General features: G+C 48.6%; 1 protein-coding gene across 1 annotated transcript in view; it reads left to right on the top strand.

Annotated features, from left to right (window-relative positions):
* The first annotated feature begins 2,917 nt into the window (after positions 1-2,917).
* Positions 2,918-23,023, top strand: part of PTGIR (prostaglandin I2 receptor) — a 51,846-nt gene continuing 31,740 nt past the window's right edge. The window contains exon 1 of the mRNA XM_053401898.1: positions 2,918-4,551. Coding sequence (XP_053257873.1) covers positions 3,709-4,551 — 843 coding nt within the window. The 5' untranslated portion in view covers positions 2,918-3,708. The remainder of the gene's footprint in view (positions 4,552-23,023) is intronic.

The raw sequence follows: 23,023 nt of genomic DNA, 5'->3' as shown, positions 1-23,023 counted from the left end.
CAGCCTTTACCAAAGGTGTCATGGGTTTTGAAGACACTCAAACTCAGGACGCAAGGGAGAAACGTGCTAAGAGGAAGGCACGCTTGGCAAATCCACACCATGATCAACTCCCGCCCGGAAACCTATGTCCCCACTGTGAAAGGACGTGTGGATCCAGAATTGGCCTCCACAGTCACTTACGGACTCACTTTTAAAACCAGGTTTATGGAAGACAATCTTACTCAGCTACGAGTGATTGTCCAAGAAAAAGAAGCCCAGGTTAGCGTCCTGTTGCAGACATTGGATGCTACTACGCAAGCTGCCCAGCAGGGGAAGCCGAAGTCTTCCATTCCAGCAAATTATTGACAGCCTCCATTGCTCACTCTACCGCAGGCAACCCTAAGATGGATCTGCACGACTCTTCTCCAAGGACCCTCCCAGAAAACAGTTGACAACCCCGGAAGAAGTATGGGTGGAGATGGAGAGAACAAGAAGGCTGGAGAAAACGACGCACAAATGGTTGTCAGAGTGGTGCATGCTCTAGTTATCTCCCACTTGGACTACTGCAATGTGCTCTATGTGGGGCTACCTTTGAAGGTGACCCGGAAACTACAACTAATCCAGAATGTGGCAGCTAGACTGGTGACAGGGACTGGCCGCCGGGACCACATAACATCAGTCCTGAGAGATATGCATTGGCTCCCAGTACGTTTCCGAGCACAATTCAAAGTGTAGGTGCTGACCTTTAAAGCCCTAAACGGCCTCAGTCCTGTATACCTGAAGGAGCGTCTCCACCCCCATTGTTCAGCCCGGACACTGAGATCCAGCACCGAGGGCCTTCTGGCGGTTCCCTCACTGTGAGAAGCCAAGTTACAGGGAACCAGGCAGAGGGCCTTCTCGGTAGTGGCGCCCGCCCTGTGGAACGCCCTCCCACCAGATGTGAAGGAAATAAGCAGCTATCTTCTCTTTAAAAGACATCTGAAGGCAGCCCTGCTTAGGGAAGTTTTTAATATTTAATGCTGTATTGCTTTTAACACTCGATTGGAAGCCGCCCAGGGTGGCTGGGAAACTCAGCCAGATGGGTGGGGTATAAATAATAAATTATTATTATTATTATTATTATTATTATTATTATTATTATTGCAAACGATACCAGTTGAATGGGGGCGAGAGACGGCAAATGTGCGGGATGCTGGATGTTGTCTGATGCCGTGCAAAAGAACCTCGTGCGTCCAAAGTGGCAATTGGGATGCATATATTCAGTTGCCCTGATTTCATAGAACCATAGAGGTAGAAGGTCTTTCAAAGGTCATCTAAGCCAGCCTTCCCCAACCTGTTGGCCTCCAGCTGTTTTGAACTACAACTCCCATTGGATGATGGGAGTTGTAGTCCAAAACAGCTGGAGTGTGCCGGATTAGAATCATAGAATGAACCCGGCTTCCTCTCCCTGCCGCAGCAAAAAGCACTCCTCTTTTCCCCAGCCCTGCCTCAATGCAGTAAGGGTTGCCAACTGTTTTAGCTGGTTCCGCTCCTGCGCCTTTCACTGTCCAGCCCAAATTAAGCAACCGACTGAGTGGCTGTATCTATACCCCGCCCTTCCTCCCCAAGGAGCCCAGGACAGCCAAAGGATCTGCAATCCAAAGACAAAAACAAAGCACAAAGAGTCTAAGATGGTTAAAACAATCCAATAACAATAAAACCATATCTAAAACCAGCTGTAGTCTCAGTTACAGTTAAAAATATTCGTCCATCTGAGTTGCCAGGAACTGTAATAATTCCCTCGCACCTTGTCTCGACATCGGGAAAAGGCTTGCCTGCAAAATCCCTGTGCCTTGGGCTGCCTTTAAAAAGGCAGTTCCGGTCTGAAAAAGTGGCAATCATACGCACACATCGCTCAGCTTCCCAACCAACTGAGAAGGGCCAGGGCTGGATCAATACCATTTGCTGCCTGAGGCTGAGGATGGGACGCTACCTCTTTCTTGCCCCATGCACAAAAGCTGGCCAGCCTGCCAGTGGAAGGCCAGGAAACAGGTGGCAGCAGAGCCCTTGTAGGCCTTCAGCCACTCTCTGCTTCTCCCCAGCTGTCAGTATTTGCCGCCTGAGGCAGTTGCCTCCCTCTGGCTAATGGCAGAGCCGGCCCTGAGGCCAGGCAAGTTGGCCAACTCCTCCTCCCTGTAGTTAAGAACATCAGAAGTTCCTGCCGAATCAGGCCAGTGGCTCACCTAGTCACAGAAACATAGAATTGTAGAGTTGGAAGGGACCACATGGGTCATCTATTATTTTTTAAAATTTTTATTCATTTTTCTTTTTCATTCATTACATACATCTCATATTCATAACATTTACTATGCCTCCCTCCCTCCTCTCCCTTGGGTTCCCTTTACCTATAGTGGTTAAGAGAGGTGGACTCGTAATCTGGGGAACCGGGTTCGCTTCTCAGCTGCTCCACGCTGCTGGGTGACCTTGGGCCAGTCACACTTCTCTGAAGTCTCTCAGCCTCACTCACCTCACAGAGTATTTGTTGTGGGGGAGGAAGGGAAAGGAGAATGTTAGCCACTTTGAGACTCCTTCGGGTAGTGATAAAGCGGGATATCAAATCCAAACTCTTCTTCTTCTTCTCCTCCTCATGAATTTGTCTGAGCCTCATTTAAAGCCCTCCAAGTTGGCGGCCATTGCTGCCCCCCGAGGGAGCAAGTTCCTCGTTGCAAATTCTTACGGTCTGGTTGTGGTTAAATGACTTAAGTTCCTGTTACTAGGCAGCCCTGGGGAGCCTGCAGCAAACTTTCCTCTGGTTTGCAATAGAGCAGGTGGGTGGGTGGGGGCTCTGTCTATATAATAAGGAATGAGTCTCGCTGACGGGGAAAGCTCTCGTGGCTTTATTCAGCAGACGAGCCAGTTTGCAGTCATTGAAGGAAGGAGAGAGAGAGAGAGAGAGAGAGAGAGTGAGAGAGAGAAATAAGCGTGGGAGTCTGGTTGGAAAAAAGAAAGCTATCAGCACCCATTGGGTGGGTAGGCCAAGCCCCACCCACCCTGTCCCTCCCCAGTCCCCGCCTGCCTACTTGAGTCGAAAGCTACTCCCTTACGAGCTCATGACAGCTCAGATGTTCACCCACGCAAAGCCGGCAGCAGCCAGACACACTTTCGACGCTGGGCGACTCATTCGGAAGCAAGCAGACTTCTTCGCACCCAGCCAGGGATGGGATGGGCAGGCTCCGTCCTCAGATACACCAGCCCAGAGTTGTCACATCTGGGAACTCCTGAGCTGCAGAGGAAACAGAGCCCTGGACGCCTCTGCCTCGGCTTAGCCCCTCTTCCTGCTCTCTGACGTTTCTAGAGCTGGGAGGAACAGAACCCAGGACCATTGACTCAGTCCTTTTTGGAGGGGGGTCCCAGCTCCACCTGCCTTAGCCAGGGGGCATGACCCCATCCTGACCCTGACCCTGGAACGCTGGCTGGATTCTTGCTCCGTAATCTGCTGGACCCTGATGTAGTCTTTCACAGCTTCTGGGAACAGGACTCCGGGCTCGTCTGTCGCGACGAGGGGCTGCCCTCCAACGTGAATTAATTGGGGATTGAAAGCAGGAGGAGGAGAAGGATCTGAATCCACCATCCGCCTCCTTCCTTCTCGGAACTCTAAGGCCTCAGATCTGAGAACAAGAAGTCCCGAAGCTTCCCCCTTTCTCCTCCTGGCCTTCCCCCTCTGAGACCTCCAGCCCCCTCTTCGTGCCAATGTATGCGCCGCAAGCAAACCTGACCCCTCCGGAAGACTGCAGCAGCCTGACCCGACTGCAGAAGGACGGCAACCCGGGAATGAGCTCCTTCATGTTTGCGGCAGGGGTGGTGGGCAACATGGCCGCCCTGGCCATCTTGGGCTTCCACCGGAAGGAGCTGCGGACCAAGAGCTCAGCCTTCTGCATCCTGGTGACCGGCCTGGCCATCACGGACCTGCTGGGCACCTGCGTGGTCAGCCCCGTGGTCTTTGTGGCCTATTCACGAAACGCCACCGTGCTGGGCCTGGCGGACGGAAGGCACTGGCTGTGCAACCTCTTTGCCTTCTCGATGATGTATTTCAGCCAAGCCGCCATGCTCATCCTCTGCACCATGGCGGTGGAGCGGTGCCTAGCTATCAGCTACCCCTATTTCTACTCGCAGCACAACATCCGCCGGTGGGCCAAGCTCTCTCTGCCCGCCACCTACGCCTTCAGCGCCCTCTTCTGCGCTCTGCCCTTCCTGGGCATTGGGAAGTACAAGCAGTACTGCCCAGGCACCTGGTGCTTTGTCCAGATGGACGTGGAGCTGACGGGGGGCGACCGCAGCAAAGCGGCCTTCTCGCTGTCCTATGCCACGCTGATGGCACTGTTGATCCTCGCCATCTTCGTCTGCAACGGCCTGGTCATCATCAGCCTGTGCCAGATGTACCGCAAGCAGAGGGCCCGACGGAGAGGCTCTATCAACGTGGCCCAGCAGCGGCGGCGCAAGAGCTGGCTCGGCCAAGGCGAGGAGGAGGTGGACCACCTCATCTTGCTGGCCCTCATGACGGTCATCTTCGTCATCTGCTCTTTGCCTCTCACGGTAAGTACTGCCACGGGGGTCACGGGGGGGCAGGGAGGGATAACGGAGAGGGGCTGGTGAGGTGACGGAGGCCAGCTTGGCTCAATGGAGGCAAATGTCTTGGCTCAATGGTGGCAAATGTCTTGGCTCAATCATGACAAATATCTTGACTCAATGGAGGCAAATGTCTTGGCTCAATGGTGGCAAATATCTTGACTCAATGGAGGCAAATGTCTTGGCTCAATGGTGGCAAATGTCTTGGCTCAATGATGGCAAATGTCTTGGCTCAATGGTGGCAAAAGTCTTGGCTCAATAATGGCAAATGTCTTGACTCAATGGTGGCAAATGTCTTGACTCAATAATGGCAAATGTCTTGGCTCAATGGTGGCAAATGTCTTGACTCAATGGTGGCAAATGTCTTGGCTCAATAATGGCAAATGTCTTGACTCAATGGAGGCAAATGTCTTGGCTCAATGGTGGCAAATATCTTGACTCAATGATGGCAAATGTCTTGGCTCAATGGTGGCAAAAGTCTTGGCTCAATAATGGCAAATGTCTTGACTCAATGGTGGTAAATGTCTTGACTCAATAATGGCAAATGTCTTGACTCAATAATGGCAAATGTCTTGGCTCAATGGTGGCAAATGTCTTGGGGACAGGAAGTGACATGATAAGGGTCGGCCAGGTTCGCAACTGAGACAACACAGTTTTCATCCGAGGTGGTCAAGAATCATGAGCCAATTGGCTCCATCTCAAGATTAGGGAGCCACGCGACTGCTCACCTGTGAGAGTCAAGCATCTCATGACCTGCCACTGCCCGGGTCTTCCACATGGCCTCAGGTGGCTGTTGCAGGAGGCATTTCCACAGCTGTATCCTGCACCGGGTTTGGGCTGAAGGCCACAACAGCAAACGCTGTGCCACATTTTCATCTCCCGCCTGCGTGCGAGTGAGGAGGGTGCACAAGACTGCCCCAGGCTGGGAGCTTTTTGCAACCTGCTTTCTCTAGGGGAAGGACTGTGGCTCAGTGGTTAGAGCAGCTGAAAGTCCCAGGTTCACACACCCCCGGGATTCCTCCAGGCAGGGCTGAGAAACAGGGGAGCCTCTGTTGGCCAGTGTAGACAATATTGAGATAGACGGCTCAGTCTTTCTGAGCACGTAGTAACTTCACAGAGACCCCAAGTGACAGAGGACGTTGTGCAGAAGCTGTCAAAACCAAGCTGGGATCCGTGGTGCGGTTGATGTGGTCCGATCAGCATGTCGCAGACTTCCTCGCCCAAGAGATGCACACACACATGAGATTAGACAGTTACGCAGACGGGTCTGCAAATAGTTATTTAACCATGACAGATATCCAGGTCAGGGACGATGTGAGAGCAAGCTTCCGATCTGAATTTCAGGGCCCCTGTTGCTGTGCAATAGCTGTCATAAACAAAAATAACATGACATAGAGGGTCTCCAGGTTCAGGGGCAGTCTATCTCTGAATATCAGAGTCTGGAGAGGAACAGCAGAGGAAGCCCATTGTCCTTATGCCTTCCTTGGGAGCCACCTGGGCTCTGCTGGAAACCAAGTTGGGGCTAGAGGCTTCTCTGATGCAGAAAGGTCATTCCAACACACACACCATAGTGTCAAGCGTCCCTTATTTGGCGGGACAGTCCCTTATCCCAGCGCCATGTCCCGTTGCTGTCCCTTATTGATGATGTCCCTTAAATAAGCTACTGAAGGTAATGCAGCCCTTTCTATGTCCAGCTGCCCTTTGTCAACAACAAATTGTTGCTTTTGTGTGTGTTGAATATATGCTATATGGTAATTTATGGACCTAGTAGGTATCTAAAGCCATTTGCATGCAACAAAATACGTATTTTATCAAAGTAATTGTTGATCCCTTATTTTGGCTGCTGATCCCTTATTTTCGAGGCTGCTGGCCCCTTATTTTCAAATCTGTAAGTTGACAGCTATGACACACACACACACAGAGAGAGAGAGAGAGAGAGAGAGAGCAGTTCTCTTGTTGGGTTTGGGGCACACGGTCGTTTAAGCGTGCCCTTTAGATCTGGCCCTGAAACACACACACGTTCATTCACACACACGTACATTCAGCCTGTATTTCTGCCTTGCTCCTCCAGCTAAAAGGAAGTTTAACTGGGGGCAGGAAGAACTATAAAAGCCTTGGCAGTGCTGTGGCCAGTGGGAGTTGTAGCACAAAACATCTGGAGGGCTGATCTATAACATCACCATGCCGGCAGATCTCTGTTCAGCCTGGGAGAAGACGAGACCAGTGTGGAGCTAGCAAGGCAAAATGTTGGGAGCAGAGGAGGAATGTGTGTGCCTTGAGATAAGAGGTAAAACCTCGCACCCGTTCCCTGCTTTATATTCCATATCTTTCCTGTTCCTTTTCTTCCTCTGTTTCCTGCTGTTTGCCCAATCGAAGAAATGCAACGGACAAGAAAAGCGTAATGTTTCGGTTGTAAAAAAACAGCTAAGCAGCTGAAGCAAAACTGGCTCCATTTCGGAGCATTTCACAGCAGCTTAGGATCAGAAGGCTTTCAAGGCGCCAGAATTGTAGAGTTGAAAGGGACTCCTGAGGGTCATCTAGCCCAACCCACAGCAATGTAGGAATCACAGCTAAAGAATCCCTGATGGTTAATCTCTGCTGGTGGGGGGTGTGGTGGGGGTGGACCACACCGGGTGTCACCACTGAGGGGGGTGACAAATTGCCAGGTGGGAACTGCAGCGTGCTCAATCCATGCGTCTCTCCTGGGAGTGACGCGGTGGCTTGGGGGTCTGCAGGCTCCGTGCTGCCCCAAATGGTCTGCCCACTGCCTCCCCTCAGCCTGAGTGGGAGGAGGCAGGCAGACTCCTCGGAGGCCCCGCCCCCGCAGGCGGCTGGCCCCGCCCCTGGGCGCGGGGCACACGTGCCGTCCCAGACGCCCAATAGGTTTGCTCTGCCGCTGCTTGTGAGGTTTCTGGCAACCAAGCTGTTGTAATAATAATAATAATAATAATAATAATAATAATAATAATAATAATAATTATTTATTATTTATACCCCACCCATCTGGCTGAGTTTCCCCAGCCACTCTGGGCGGCTCCCAATCAAATGTTAAAAGCAGTACAGCATTAAATATTAAAAACTTCCCTTCAGATGTCTTTTAAAGATAGGATAGCTGCTTATTTCCTTCACATCTGAAGGGAGGGTGTTCTACAGGGTGGGCGCCAGTACCAAGGAGGCCCTCTGCCTGGTTCCCTGTAACCTCACTTCTCGCAATGAGGGAACCGCCAGAAGGCCCTCGGAGCTGGATCTCAGTGTCCAGGCTGAACGATGGGGGTGGAGACGCTCCTTCAGGTATACAGGACTGAGGCAGAAGAGCGTGAGCCAGCAAAGGAATTGGCTACCCTACACACAGACACTCACACATAACCTGTCTGTATTAATACAGAAAACTAGAACCAGGGCACCAATAATTTCTTCGTTTTCAGCTGGCAGGAGTTGAAGCTTATTGATGGCTCCTAGCTACGCTCTGCCTCCATGTTTCGAGGCAGCAATGATTCTGGATCCCAGCTCCTGGAAACCACAGGAGGGAAGAGTTGGTCTTGAGTTCGAATCCTGCTTGCTGGTTCCCCGCAGGCCTCTGTGAGAACAGGATCCCGCTCTACATTGGCCAGATCCAGCAGGCTCTTCTTATGTCCTGAAAGCAAACATCGATCTGCCATTGAGATTCCTACATTGCAAGGGGTTGGACTGGATGACCTTTGGGTTCCCTTCCAACTATTCTATTACCCTTCAGCCCCTTTCTTTCAGGAACGTTTGTGGCAGACATTTTGCAGTTGCCAATTCCCTCCCCGTCGCCTTTCTTCTCTAACCAGTCCTCCTAGCAGCGTCCAGAACGGTCCCAGAAATTCTCCTGCTGCCTTTCCCAGTCCCTGGCCTCAAACATGTGAATCAGTCCTGGAAATCAGTCCTGCCCTTCTTCCGCATGAGGGACCTGGTGCATGTGTGGGCTAGAGGGAATAGTACGGTAGCGTGACTGTTCAGAAGCACTGGAGGGCCGGCAGCTGACGAGGCTGGATTCTGATGAGAAGGCAAGCTTTCATCATTTCCGTTCTTTGCAGATGGGGCAATGGCAAGGTTGCAAAAGAAGGGGGGGGGTGAGGCCTTCTCCCAATGCTTTTAAGAACATCCTGGTCTGCAAAGCTGGGAGATAAGCGTTATCAACTGATAATGCCTGCAGGGCATTAAGGCACAGGAGCAAGGCTGGCTACGAATAATAATAAGCTGGCAACTAATGAGACTTTTAGGGACGCGGGTGGCACTGTGGGTTAAACTACAGAGCCTAGGACTTGCCGATCAGAAGGTCGGCAGTTCGAATCCCCACGACGGAGTGAGCTCCCGTTGCTCAGTCCCTGCTCCTGCCAGCCTAGCAGTTCAAAAGCACGTCAAGGTGCAAGTAGATAAATAGGTACCGCTCCGGTGGGAAGGTAAACGGCGTTTCCGTGCGCTGCTCTGGTTCGCCAGAAGCGGCTTAGTCATGCTGGCCACATGACCCGGAAGCTGTACGCCGGCTCCCTCGGCCAGTAAAGCGAGATGAGCGCCGCAACCCCAGAGTCGGCCATGACTGGACCTAATGGTCAGGGGTCGCTTCACCTTTACCTTTAATGAGAGTTTTAATCTCAGGGTTCGAGCCCCACTTTGGGCAAAAGATAATAATAATATTATAATAATAATAATTTATTATTTATACCCCGCCCATCTGGCTGGGTTTCCCCAGCCACTCTGGGTGACTTCCAACAGAATATTAAAATACAATAACCTATTAAACATTAAAAGCTTCCCTAAACAGGGGGTTGGACTAGATTACCCCCCCCCTCCATGGTCCCTTTGAAATCTGCATTTCTATGACCCTAAGGCATGGGGAGATTTATTCTCACCAATTACTTATTATTCTTATTGATTACCGTCTCAGCCTTTCCCCAAGAGGCTCGGAGCAGCGTAAGCTGTGCACACACTGCATTTTAAAAGCATCTCTCTCTTTCCCACCCACTCCTGGGAACTGCAGGATATACACAGGTATAGGGACGCAGGTGGCTTTAAAACATGGCTTCTGAGAACTCTAGTTTACCTTTTGGCACGGCTGCAATTCCAAGCACATTTAAACTAGGATTCCCAGAATTCTTTTCATGGGGAAACGTGACTTTAAGAGTGCTTTAAACGTACAGGGTGGATGTGACCCAAGTATCAGGGCCGCCACATTGGCCATCGCTCAGAATGGGGTACACCGTGGATGGAAGTGCCAGTCGCTCTCTCTGCCTCAGCCTTAGACCAGGGGGAAGATTTCCAGCTTCCTGCTCCTAATTCCTGTTGCTCAGCAGGCAGGAGGATAGGAACAAAACCAGAATTCGCTGGCTCTGGCTCCCCCTACTGTTGACCTCCTTGCTTTACAGCCTATCAGCTGCGATGGGGACTGGCCTCTGTAAAGAAGGACACATGGACACCCTAGCTTGGTTGGGCCGTGTCCCCCGGGTGAATTCCACACATGTGTGAGTGTCTGGAGGCAGTTGGAGGATGGATGGCAGCTAACAGATTGAAGTTGAATCCTGACAAGACAGAAGTACTGTTTTGGGGGTGTAGCACCCTGCTTGTGGTTAACGCTTAGCTGGAATGAAATATTCAACGCAGCAATAGAGAAATTAAAATAATAATTTATTTGTCAGACAAATAAATGAGAGGCACAGTGGTATATGGTTACCAAGCTCTGGCCTGCCTTCCTGCCCTTATGGCCAGCACTTATATTCCCTCAGCTCAGCCCCCTTGCTCCTCCTTTGGCTGCCTCTGTCCAATCAGCCTGGTTAAAATTCCTATTGGCTGTTTGCTAGAACCAATCATAAAAGATACACCCATTTCCTATTACCTTTTATGGGAGACAAAGAGCTATATTTCCTTCTATTTATAATTGGCAAATAAATAGCCATTAACCTCTACATGGCACCTTAATTACCAAATAACCTTTTGCCCTAGACTAGGCGCCTTAACTAACATTTCATCTTTTGCCCTATTGCCCTATTCACTCCAAAACAGATGGTGGCTAATTTTATCTTTGGAGGTCATTAAGCAGAGGCTTGACAACCATATATCAGGAGTGCTCCGATGGCGTCTCTCTGTCTGGCAGGGGTCCGGACTCAATGGCCCTCATGGTCTATTCCAACTTCTTCTATGATTCTATGATTCTATGAAATAAGAATCTTACTTTCTAAATCCTTTGCATAATTACATTTAAGCCAATATATTTCATACATATATAGTTTTTTTAGAAGAAAGGGAACTTAGTAAAAGCTAAGCTAAATTCTAAAGATTCAAAGCAGTTTCAGAGAGAGAGAGAGACCTCTTCCCTTGGCCAGCTGCTGTTTGTATTAGCTCTTGCCCTTTTAACCTTAGGAAGATGTGGCTCAAGTTTAATGGGAGGCATCATAATTAATTACTATTTTTGCAACCTTGATTGTATTCTATCATTTGTATGGTCAGTGTGACCTTTTGTTCCCAGGCTTTAATTTCCTTTTACAACCCTGAGACACTGCTATAAATCAGGGGGCCCTTGATCAAGAAGATAAACAGCTGCCAGAGTATGGTTTCTGCCTGGCATGAGAGATACAAACATTTACAAATATATTTCTTTAAGGTCATTTTTAGAATACAGGAATCTGATCAAAATATAAGCCTTGATTAAAAATGCAGGCTATGATCAGATGCCTCATTCCCCCCTTTCAAGCTCAAGGACCTTCCCAAGTGTCCTTGATAGCTTGATCTTCATCATATTCCTGAGGTAAAGCTCTGTATAGGGCCATGATATGAGGTAAAGTTTCATTTGAAATCATCTTGCTAATTGTACTTCTAAAACATGAAATGATACATGGCACCATACACAAAACCATTACTACTACCGTCAAGAAAAACAAGCAAGACAATAGTATCCCTTTGAGTCCTGCGACATTTGGTAACCAGTTGGTGAGCCATCCCATATCCCATCCTTCCCATGTTTGTACTGGGACATGTGCTATATTCTCCATCTTTGTGGCCAACACACGGATTGCCTCACCATTATCAGAAATGTTAAAGCAACAGGCATTCCCTGTCAAGTTCAAGACTCCACATAGGCCTCCCTGCCTGGCAAGTACATAATCCATTCCCATTTTCAGCTGCAAAATGGCGGCTCTACTTTCATCCAACTGTTGTGCAATAAGTCTCAAACTCTGGGCCGTTGCATTGGTTACAAGTTCCACTACTGCTTGCAATCGAATTATTCTGTTTAGATTATAAATAGGATCTCGAGCCCCTTGTATGAGCTCATCAGGATTCCAGGAGGCAGGTTCATAATAGGCTATAATGCGCTCTGGTGGCCAATCATCAGTATCGCTCCAACTTTGGGTACTTCCTCCTGCTATATGAGAAATATCAGCGTTTCTTCGTGTACGCTTGGCTGAACTAGTGGGCATAATCCACATTGGTGGTAATACCCATCCCAGGAAACAAGTCCCACTCCATTTGGAAGGGAGTTTCTTGTATGCCCATTCTCCACATATCCACCACAACCATCGGGTCTGAGGTTTTTGGTACGTGGAGTGCATAAGGCGAAATATCAAAAGGGGTACAGAGTTCACAGTGCAGTAAGTTAGATTGCCTTTTTCTGTCACAGTTATGTTCCACACCATTTTCCATGCATGAATAAAAGGAGGTGCACAGGGCAAGGTATTCCGAGTTCGATAGGTAGTACCGTTTGCCCAGGTTTGACTATTCTTAATATAATCCCAAGTATAGTGGCAATGAGAAGAGCCTATCATGGTAGAATCAGCTGCCTCTGATGATTTATGTACACAGAATTCCCCTTGTACAGGTATAACTCGTATTGGTTTAGTTGAGTTCCACCCGGGGAAATTCTGTACTTCTGTTTGGTGTGGCATTTCGCTTACCATACCAATGGCATTTAATGGTATTGGTAATAAGGGCATACCTCCCTCTGAATCATCTGGCCCAAGAGAGCAAACAAGGCAATTGGTCCTATTTGTAACATTGGCTACCATCTCAGCTAAGCCTACCCACATATTGTGGTCATGGCGGAATCCATATTTAGCAAATTTGCTCAAATTCAAGGACCCTTCCCCTTCCCAAGGGATCAGGATTAATAATAAAATCATGTTGATGTCTAGTATATGCATTCCTTCCACAAAAGATTACCTTATTGTGATAACAAAAAAATATTAGTCCCAATATAATTCCCCCAGTGACAGAAATGGGGAACCACCAAGACCAAAACATATGTCCCAAGGATCCCCAATGAGTAATATCTCTGATAATTGTTCCACAGGGGGGGCAGTCAATCAATTGTATAAGAGAATCTTCCCGTTTACAATCGCTGGTTCAGACGCTCCTCAAGCTTCAGGCGTGCGCAGGTCAGCCAGCTTCCAGGTTGTGGCTGCAGCAGGCCTGTCGTCTAATGTTGCCCGTGACCTAGCCCGTTCCCCGTAGGGCTAGATACAGGGGTTTTTGGAGAGAGTCAGTTTTAAAGGATTAGAGGGGTCACCTTTGCACGTCCAACTGCCTTCGGACTTCTTCAAACGGGAGTGATGAATCCAGGGGGTCACCTCAGCTACCTTCACCGCTGTTGGAGTAGAGAGCAAGATGGTGTAAGGTCCACGCCACTTAGGTGCAAGTGGATCGCGTTTCCACTCTTTCACCCATACGCTATCGCCAGCCTGGAACTGATGAATCGGCTCGGCAATGCTGCACGGCGTGCGCTCGAGGGCCCACCTGTTAAGAGAAACAAAAACACGGGAGAGAGATTGCACTTGTCCCTGTGTCACATAGTCTCCTATTTGTTTGAGGTCAGCTGGAATATCCTGAACAAAGGAGGGCGGCCTCCCATACAGGAGCTCAAAAGGTGACAACTTAAGTCTTTTTGTGGGTGCGCACCGAACACGAAACAGTGTTATGGGTAACACATCTACCCATCCCAATCCTGTTTCCTGGGTTAATTTTGCCAATTGGGTTTTCAGAGTCCGATTCATTCTTTCAGTTTTCCCTGAACTCTGAGGCCTATATGCTGCATGCAGTCTCCACTTCACTTGTAGGACTCGACATACTTCTTGTACTACTTGATCAATGAACGCTGGCCCATTATCACTTCCAATGCATCTAGGTAATCCAAACCTTGGGATCAATTCAGTGAGGAGTCTCTTAGTTACCTCTCGCGCCTTTTCAGTTCTGGTGGGAAAAGCTTCAACCCATCCGGTAAGAGTATCTACAAACACAAGGAGATACTTGAATCCCTTAGAAGGGACCAGCTCTGTGAAGTCCACAATTAGGCTTTCCATGGGGACGTATCCCACATGTTGGATTCCAGGAGGTTGTACCGGTCCCTGCCTGGGATTGTTTTTAGCACAAAGAACACATTTCTGGGAAATGCAAGTTGCTAATTGTGATAGGTTAATAATATACAACTTCCGACTGAGACTCTCTCTGGTTGCAGTACCGCCAAGGTGAGTAGATTCATGATAATTTCTTACAATTGTACCTGCTAGGTGATGAGGTACATAAATCCTATTGTCTGGCAGGATCATCCAACCGTCCTTCACAATCGCCCCTTCCTGTTCAGCCCACTTCCTCTCTTCTGGGGTATAGTGAGGTTTAACTTCTTCTGGAACTACCTCTGGTATGAGGGCTGCTATAAATCCTCCCACAGGCTTTTGGGCTGCCTCTCGGGCTGCTTTGTCAGCAGCATGATTTCCTCTGGTTATTGGATCCCTTCCACGTCCATGACCTTTGCAGTGCATTACAGCAATCTGTTCTGGAGCCCATACTGCTTCCAACAGGATTTCTACTTCAGGTCCATATTTCAAGGCCTTCCCGTGGGCTCCTATTAGACCTCTTTCTTTCCATAGAGCTCCATGTGCATGCAGGGTTAAGAAGGCATATTTAGAATCAGTATAGATGTTTGCCTTACATCCGGCTGCCAATTGCAGAGCTCTAGTTAAACCTATAAGTTCAGCCTTTTGTGCTGAGGTGCCAGCAGGCAAAGCTTCAGCTTCCACAACTTCCTCATTGGTGACCACAGCATATCCTGCTCGTCTGGCACCCTCATGCAGGTAACTGCTACCATCAGTATAATATACAACATCTGGATTTTTCAATGGTTCATCTTTCAGATCGGGTCTACTGGAATAAACTTCATCCATTATTTGGAGACAATCATGTGATTCTTCATCATCTACCTCTGGTAGGGGCAGCAAAGTTGCTGGATTGAGCATATTCACTACTCGTAGATGAATCCTGGGATTTTCACACAACAGGCCTTGGTATCTAGCCATCCTTGGGTTTGTTAGCCAATAACTACCCTTATATTCCATAAGTGTCAGAACAGCATGAGGTACATTCACATACATCGTCTGGCCAAAGGTAAATTTATCAGCTTCTTTGACAAGGCTTGCAGTGGCCGCTACTGCCCTTAGGCATGGAGGCCATCCTTTTGCTACTGAGTCCAATTGTTTTGACAAATAAGCTACTGGACGGTTCCAACTTCCTAATCTCTGGGTCAGGACTGCCGCTGCAATCCCATTCTGTTCATGTACATACAGCTGAAAGGGTTTTTCCGAATTAGGCAGTCCAAGGGCTGGGGCCTCCATAAGTCGTTGTTTGATAGCTAAAAAGGCTTGTTGCTGCTCAGGTCCCCATACGAATGGGTCCTTTTCTGCACCTCGAGTGCTTTCATGTAAGGGCTTGGCCAGACTGCTGAAATCAGGTATCCATAGTCTACAAAACCCTGCTGTTCCCAGGAATCCTCTGAGTTGTTTCCTTGTGGTAGGTTCCTTAATAAGGCAAATAGCTTCTTTCCTCTCTGGTCTCAATGCTCGTTGTTGGTGTGAGATGTCAAAGCCCAAATATTTGACCTTTTCTAAACATAACTGTGCCTTTTTCTGGGAAACTCGGTAGCCAGCTTCCCAGAGCAAGTGGAGCAGTTCCTCTGTCCCTTCTTTACAGGTATCAAAATCCTTTGCCGCTAGTATAAGGTCATCTACATATTGCAGAACCACCTTTTCTCCAGGTATTGAGGGGTAACTTGTTAAATCTTTCGCCAAGGCAGTACCAAATAAAGTTGGGGAATTTTTGAATCCCTGGGGCAATCTTGTCCAGGTTAGCTGGCCTTTTGTTCCTGTCAAAGGGTCTTCCCACTGGAAGGCAAATATAGGTTGGCTCTGTGGTGCCAGCCGGCAACAGAAGAATGCATCTTTCAAGTCCAATACAGTAAAAAATGTTGCTTCTGGTGGGATCAAACTCAGCAGGGTATATGGGTTTGGTACATTTGGGTGCAAGGTCTCGATAGCCTGGTTTACGAGCCTCAAGTCCTGTACTGGCCTGTATTCATCTGTCCCAGGTTTCCGAACAGGCAAAAGGGGTGTGTTCCATTCTGATTGGCAGGGCTTAAGCAGACCATATTTTAATAGGCGGTCCAAATGTTTCTGGATGCCCTCTGCTGCTCGCCGGGGTAAAGGATATTGTTTTACAGATACAGGGGTAGCCATAGGTTTTAGGGTTACTACAATTGGAGCTATATTCTTAGCCATTCCTGGTGGGCTATTTTCGGCCCATACTCCTGGTGGCACCTGTAGGGTTTGGAGGAGCTTGTTTAATTCTGTATCCAATGTGGGTTGGACTTGCAGGGCTGACATTAGGCGCCATGATTGTTCCTTAGGTACTGAGAGGGTAATTATTCCTGCTGCCTTTGATGGCAGTTTCATTTCTGGACCTTGAGGAGTGAAGGTGATTTGGGCCTGCAATTTGGACAGCATATCTCTACCTAAGAGAGGTATTGGACACTCAGGTATATACAAAAACTGATGGGTTAAACGATGTCCCCCAATCTGGCATTCCAAAGGTTGGAGGAAAGACCTCTTAGCTGACTGACCAGTGGCACTTTTAATGACTACACTTTTGGATGCCTTTTTCTGCAATAGTTCTGGGAGTACTGAGTATTCAGCCCCAGTATCAATCATAAAGTCTATTAAATGGCTCCCTAATTGAATCGTGACCGTGGGCTCCTGGAAGCCTAACTTTATGGAGTCCGGTCGTTCCTAGTCTTGGGTAAAATCCTCCTCTGCCAGTCCAATGAAATTGTCTCTACTCTGTCCTTGTCCAGGTCTCTGATATCTTCCATTTCGGATCATTCCCCGTCCCCGTCCCTGGTTTCTTGGGCCGGAGCCTGGGCCTGGGCCGGGGCGTACTTCTTCCAACCTCAGGGGTTCAGGACACTCCCGCTTCCAATGACCCTCCTTCTTGCAATTCGCACATTGATTCCTTCCCAGTGGTGGATTCCTTCCCCGCCCTCTCCCTCCATTTAAGGGGCGGTAGTCTTGCTTCACTGCTGTGGCTAGCATCACCATCTTTTCCTTCTGCCACTTCTTCTTCTCTTGTTTCTCAGCCTCATCCCTATTCCGATAAACTCGACGTGCAATGGCCATGATTTGGCTCATCAGCATCCCTTCCCATCCTTCTGATTTCTGAATTTTCTTACGAATATCAGAAGCACACTGGGCCACAAATGTAGCAGTAATCATTCTGCTGTTTTCAGGGGCTTCAGGGTCAAAAGGAGTCCATATACGATAGGCTTCCTGCAGCCTCTCTAAAAAGTCTCCCGGACTCTCATTTGGTTTCTGTTCTACTTCTGAGACTTTAGACATATTAGTGGGCTTCTGGCATGCCCTGCGGATACCTTGCACAAGCGTCTGGCGGTAGGTGGTAAGCCTGGCCAGGTGAATTGCATTGTTTGGATCCCAATTAGGATCTTCCAAAGGAAAGTTATCCTGGAGATGACGGTCAATATTAAAAATATTTCCCACTCTGGCCTGCTCACGCAAATATATCTGTGCCTTTTCAATTATGTCTCTTCTTTCCTCAGTGGTGAACAGAGTATTCAGGAGTTGGCGGCAATCTGTCCAAGTAGGACTATGAGTATTTACTATTGAAGTCACCAAGTCCATCATAGCCTGAGGTTTTTCTGCGAAAGATGGGGTGTGTGTTTTCCAATTCATCAGATCCGTAGTTGTGAATGGAATATACTGGAGGGTCGAAGTTCGAGGTGGCCGTGGTCCGGGTTGCCCGTTAACCAGCACAGGCTCCTCAAGTGCATCAAATACTCTTCTAAGAGGGGCTACTACGTGACCTTTCTCTTCGCTTTGCTCTAGGGGCCTCAAATCATAGGGGATGGTATCTGTCCCAAGGCGTTCTTTTAGCAGCTTTATACGCCTTGCTGTATTGCTTGCTGACCGATCAAGGTCTTCCTGTAACTTCTGTAATAGTTCTCTAGGATTTGGATGTACAGGGGTTTGGGGTGGGCAATTAGTTGGTCCACTAAAGGAGACTGTAGATGGAGTTCTACTGGGACTCACAGGTGGAATAACCACTTCTGCTTGGGCTTTATTATAGGACTCCAAGGCCTCCTGAAGATATTTATCATAATCTATCAAGGAATCAAGTTCTGTGACTCCACCCCCATTATTCGTTCCACTTTCTTGCCTTGGGGTTACAACTGGTGGAGTATTTGGATTAGGCTCCCTTCGATGTGGAGCATAGGGTGGAGGTGGAAGCACCTCTTCCTCTGGTCCCTCAAAAATGGGTTTGAGTTTATTTGGCAAGATTCCTTTCCTAGCTTCGGCTTTTACAGCCAATAATTTGCATCGTTGGACTTTGCATTCCCTTATCCATGGAGGATTTTTATTTAATGTGCTCAGCCAAGAATCTATATATGAAAATTGTTCTGGGCATCCTCCCGTTTCTTTGGCGATGTTAGTCCAAAGTTTGCTTACTAAATTTATATCAAAGGTTCCCTGAGATGGCCATTCAGCATTTTGTTTCGGCCACTCTAATTCACATAACGTTCTCAAGCGCTCTGGCGTCATTTTGACTCCATATGCCCCTGAGAAGGCTTTCTTAAAATTATTTAACATACATTCAAGAGGTGTATTTTCCCCCTTTGAACCTCCAACTCCCATTGTATGGCCCTGTGAAGTATCCACTCAGTCACTTACACACTCGCTTCGTGGGGTTCCTTGCCCAGTGAAGTCGCCTTACTGGGAACCGAAGTACTACCCACTCCACACTCAGGTTGTACTTTCTCACACATACAATGCGCTGGATACTTCACCACACTCTACCTCCCAACCTTTCCCTTTTCCCTACACCAGATCACCATCTGATGTACCCAGTCATGTAGCGTACTCAGTTTCCCCCTTACTGAGACGCAGAAGTTTGATCAAGACTTCTCTTCCTCCCAATTAATTGGAGGGCCAAAACCCCTTTGTGCACTTACCCTTAGCGGATCCCTCTTTATTTCTCTGGTTCCCCCCGGTCCGTCGCCGTCGGTGAGCAGGGTATCAGACAGACGAGACTTCTGCGTTCCCCTGGAAAAAATGTTCCAGTGCGCGCTGGGTAAGCAGTTAGTGGTCCTCCCTCTTGTACCCTGCCCAGTAAGGCGAAGGGGCTGCGTTCCAGCAGACCACTTATCCGAGTCACAGAGGCACCATAAAATGTAGCACCCTGCTTGTGGTTAACGCTTAGCTGGAATGAAATATTCAACGCAGCAATAGAGAAATTAAAATAATAATTTATTTGTCAGACAAATAAATGAGAGGCACAGTGGTATATGGTTACCAAGCTCTGGCCTGCCTTCCTGCCCTTATGGCCAGCACTTATATTCCCTCAGCTCAGCCCCCTTGCTCCTCCTTTGGCTGCCTCTGTCCAATCAGCCTGGTTAAAATTCCTATTGGCTGTTTGCTAGAACCAATCATAAAAGATACACCCATTTCCTATTACCTTTTATGGGAGACAAAGAGCTATATTTCCTTCTATTTATAATTGGCAAATAAATAGCCATTAACCTCTACATGGCACCTTAATTACCAAATAACCTTTTGCCCTAGACTAGGCGCCTTAACTAACATTTCATCTTTTGCCCTATTGCCCTATTCACTCCAAAACAGATGGTGGCTAATTTTATCTTTGGAGGTCATTAAGCAGAGGCTTGACAACCATATATCAGGAGTGCTCCGATGGCGTCTCTCTGTCTGGCAGGGGTCCGGACTCAATGGCCCTCATGGTCTATTCCAACTTCTTCTATGATTCTATGATTCTATGAAATAAGAATCTTACTTTCTAAATCCTTTGCATAATTACATTTAAGCCAATATATTTCATACATATATAGTTTTTTTAGAAGAAAGGGAACTTAGTAAAAGCTAAGCTAAATTCTAAAGATTCAAAGCAGTTTCAGAGAGAGAGAGAGACCTCTTCCCTTGGCCAGCTGCTGTTTGTATTAGCTCTTGCCCTTTTAACCTTAGGAAGATGTGGCTCAAGTTTAATGGGAGGCATCATAATTAATTACTATTTTTGCAACCTTGATTGTATTCTATCATTTGTATGGTCAGTGTGACCTTTTGTTCCCAGGCTTTAATTTCCTTTTACAACCCTGAGACACTGCTATAAATCAGGGGGCCCTTGATCAAGAAGATAAACAGCTGCCAGAGTATGGTTTCTGCCTGGCATGAGAGATACAAACATTTACAAATATATTTCTTTAAGGTCATTTTTAGAATACAGGAATCTGATCAAAATATAAGCCTTGATTAAAAATGCAGGCTATGATCAGATGCCTCAGGGGGACAGGAGGCGGGTGGGTGTGGGGGACTCCCGGGTCCTAAATGGGGTAACTGTGCCCCTGAAGGACCAGGTGCGCAGCCTGGGAGTCATTTTGGACTCACAGCTGTACGTGGAGGCGCAGGTCAATTCTGTGTCCAGGGCAGCTGTCTCCCAGCTCCATCTGGTACGCAGGATGAGACCCTCCCTGCCCGCAGACTGTCTTGCCAGAGTGGTGCATGCTCTAGTTATCTCCCGCTTGGACTAATACAATGCGCTCTACGTGGGGCTACCTTTGAAGGTGACCCGGAAACTACAACTAATCCAGAATGCGGCAGCTAGACTGGTGACTGGGACCATATAACACCAGTCTTGAAAGCCCTACACTGGCTCCCAGTACGTTTCCGAGCACAATTCAAAGTGTTGGTGCTGACCTTTAAAGCCCTAAACAGCCTCGGTCCAGTATACCTGAAGGAGTGTCTCCACTCCCATCGTTCTGCCCGGACACTGAGGTCCAGTGCAGAGGGCCTTCTTGTGGTTCCCTCGCTGCGAGAAGCCAAGTTACAGGGAACCAGGCAGAGGGCCTTCTCGGTGGTGGCACCCGCCCTGTGGAACGCCCTCCCACCAGATGTCAAAGAGAAAAATAACTACCAAACTTTTAGAAGACACCTGAAGGCAGCCTTGTTTAGGGAAGCTTTTAATGTTTTAATAGGTTATTGTACTTTAGTGTTTTGTTGGAAGCCGCCCAGAATGGCTGGGGAAACCCAGCCAGATGGGCGGGGTATAAATAATAAATAATAAATTATTATTATTATGGGACTCTGAGGCATTTGCCCTATTTGCAAGACCCACTTACTTCCCCAAGCCCTGCTTCTCCCCTTCCCCAAAGCTATGGGGCCTTCCTAGGACAAGTGTTGCCTGCGCCCCTACAAAACCTTTGGGTTTGCCAGCCACGTCCGGGCCCAAACCAGCCATGCCAAAACCCGGCCTCAAAGCTCTCACCCCGCCGCCTCGCAACCCGCCCACACTGCAGAAGTGAGCAAATTGGCACGACCGGAATTGGCATGGAAAACAGCCAGACTCCCTGAGGTGCTGTCGATTTCCTGCATCTCCTCAGCTGCCCCACATCCTGCCGCAGAGGCAGCCAAGTCGAGGCGAGTCTATCTGCAGTTTCCGCCTGAGGTGCCAACCTCTTCCAGGATGCCTGGCCCGGGAGCTGAGAGAGCTCACGCAATTTGCCAATATTGTATCTTAGTTTTAGAAAAACTCCCAGCGAAAGAAACTTCCAGAGCCTCCAAGTGTCCCTATTTTCCAGCACAGAAGCCGTCCTGGTTTCTGATTTGTTCCTGGAATGCCCCGCTTTTCCTTAAAGGTAAAGGTAAAGGGATCCCTGACCATTAGGTCCAGTCGTGGCCAACTCTGGGGTTGCGGCGCTCATCTCGCTTTATTGGCCGAGGGAGCCGGCGTACGTGGCCAGCATGACTAAGCGGCTTCTGGCGAACCAGAGCAGCGCACGGAAACGCCGTTTACCTTCCCGCCAGAGCGGTACCTATTTATCTACTTGCACTTTGATGTGCTTTCGAACTGCTAGGTTGGCAGGAGCAGGGACTGAGCAACGGGAGCTCACCCCATCACGGGGATCCAAACCACCGACCTTCTGATCGGCAAGCCCTAGGCTCTGTGGTTTAACCCACAGCGCCACCCGCGTCTCTTCGCTTTCCCTTAGGACATCCCTATTTTCACTGGAGAAATGTTGGAGGGTAGGGACCTTTATCTGATAACACCGGAGAGGTGCAGCAGGCCAGGATCCATGGGCCTAGTGCTGTTTCAAGCTTTGTGGCCCTCCAGATGTGGATTGCAATTTCCAGCAGCCCCATCATCAAGCATCAGTTGAGCTATTGAGTTTTATGGTTTCAGGACCAGCAGGGGAGGGTGGGCAAGGAGAGATACTGTAAACTCTCAGACCACATCCTTCCCAGGGTCTGTTGCTTTTTTGTGACCAATTCCCTACCCTAAGACATTAATCATTATTATTTACATTAGTGATTCCAGAAAATTTTGGGGCCACTGCTCTCTTGGCTCCATAAACTCATCCTCGGTGGCCCCTACTTTATAAAAAACATTCTTCAGAATAGAGATTTGCATGCCCCCCTAAGCGGGTGGCGCTGTGGGTTAAACCACAGAGCCTAGGGCTTACCAATCAGAAGGTCGGCGGTTCGAAGCTCCCGTTGCTCGATCCCTGCTCCTGCCAACCTAGCAGTTCGAAAGCACGTCAAAGTGCAAGTAGAAAAATAGGTACCACTCCAGCAGGAAGGTAAACGACGTTTCCGTGCGTTGCTCTGGTGTTCCAGAAGCAGCTTAGTCATGCTGGCCACATGACTCAGACGCTGTACGCCGGCTCCCTCGGCATAAAGCGAGATGAGCGCCGCAACCCCAGAGTCGTCCGCGACTGGACCTAATGGTCAGGGGTCCCTTTACCTTACTAAGGAAGATAAGAATGCAATGAAATTTGAAAGGGCCGTTTGTTCAACATCCGATTAAAACCAGTTGAAGTAATTCAACAACTGGTGACCTTGATCCAGTGATACCAGATTTCCGAAGCCTGATAGTCATTCACAGCTCAGCAGCTCCCCTCAGGTAACCCCACCCCAGGGAGTGATAAATCCCACTTCCACCCATTTACACTTATAGCCCACCTCTCGCTTCAAGGGGCTCAAGGCGACATACATGTTGTTGTTTAGTCGTTCAGTCATGTCCTACTCTTCGTGACCCCCTGGACCAGAGCACGCCAGGCCCTCCTGTCTTCCACTGCCTCCCGCAG

This window comes from Podarcis raffonei, chromosome 8 (genome assembly GCF_027172205.1).
Source record: "Podarcis raffonei isolate rPodRaf1 chromosome 8, rPodRaf1.pri, whole genome shotgun sequence".
NCBI lineage: Eukaryota > Metazoa > Chordata > Lepidosauria > Squamata > Lacertidae > Podarcis > Podarcis raffonei.
The sequence above is the reverse complement of the archived record's forward strand: the minus strand, read 5'-3'. Positions and strand labels throughout refer to the sequence as shown.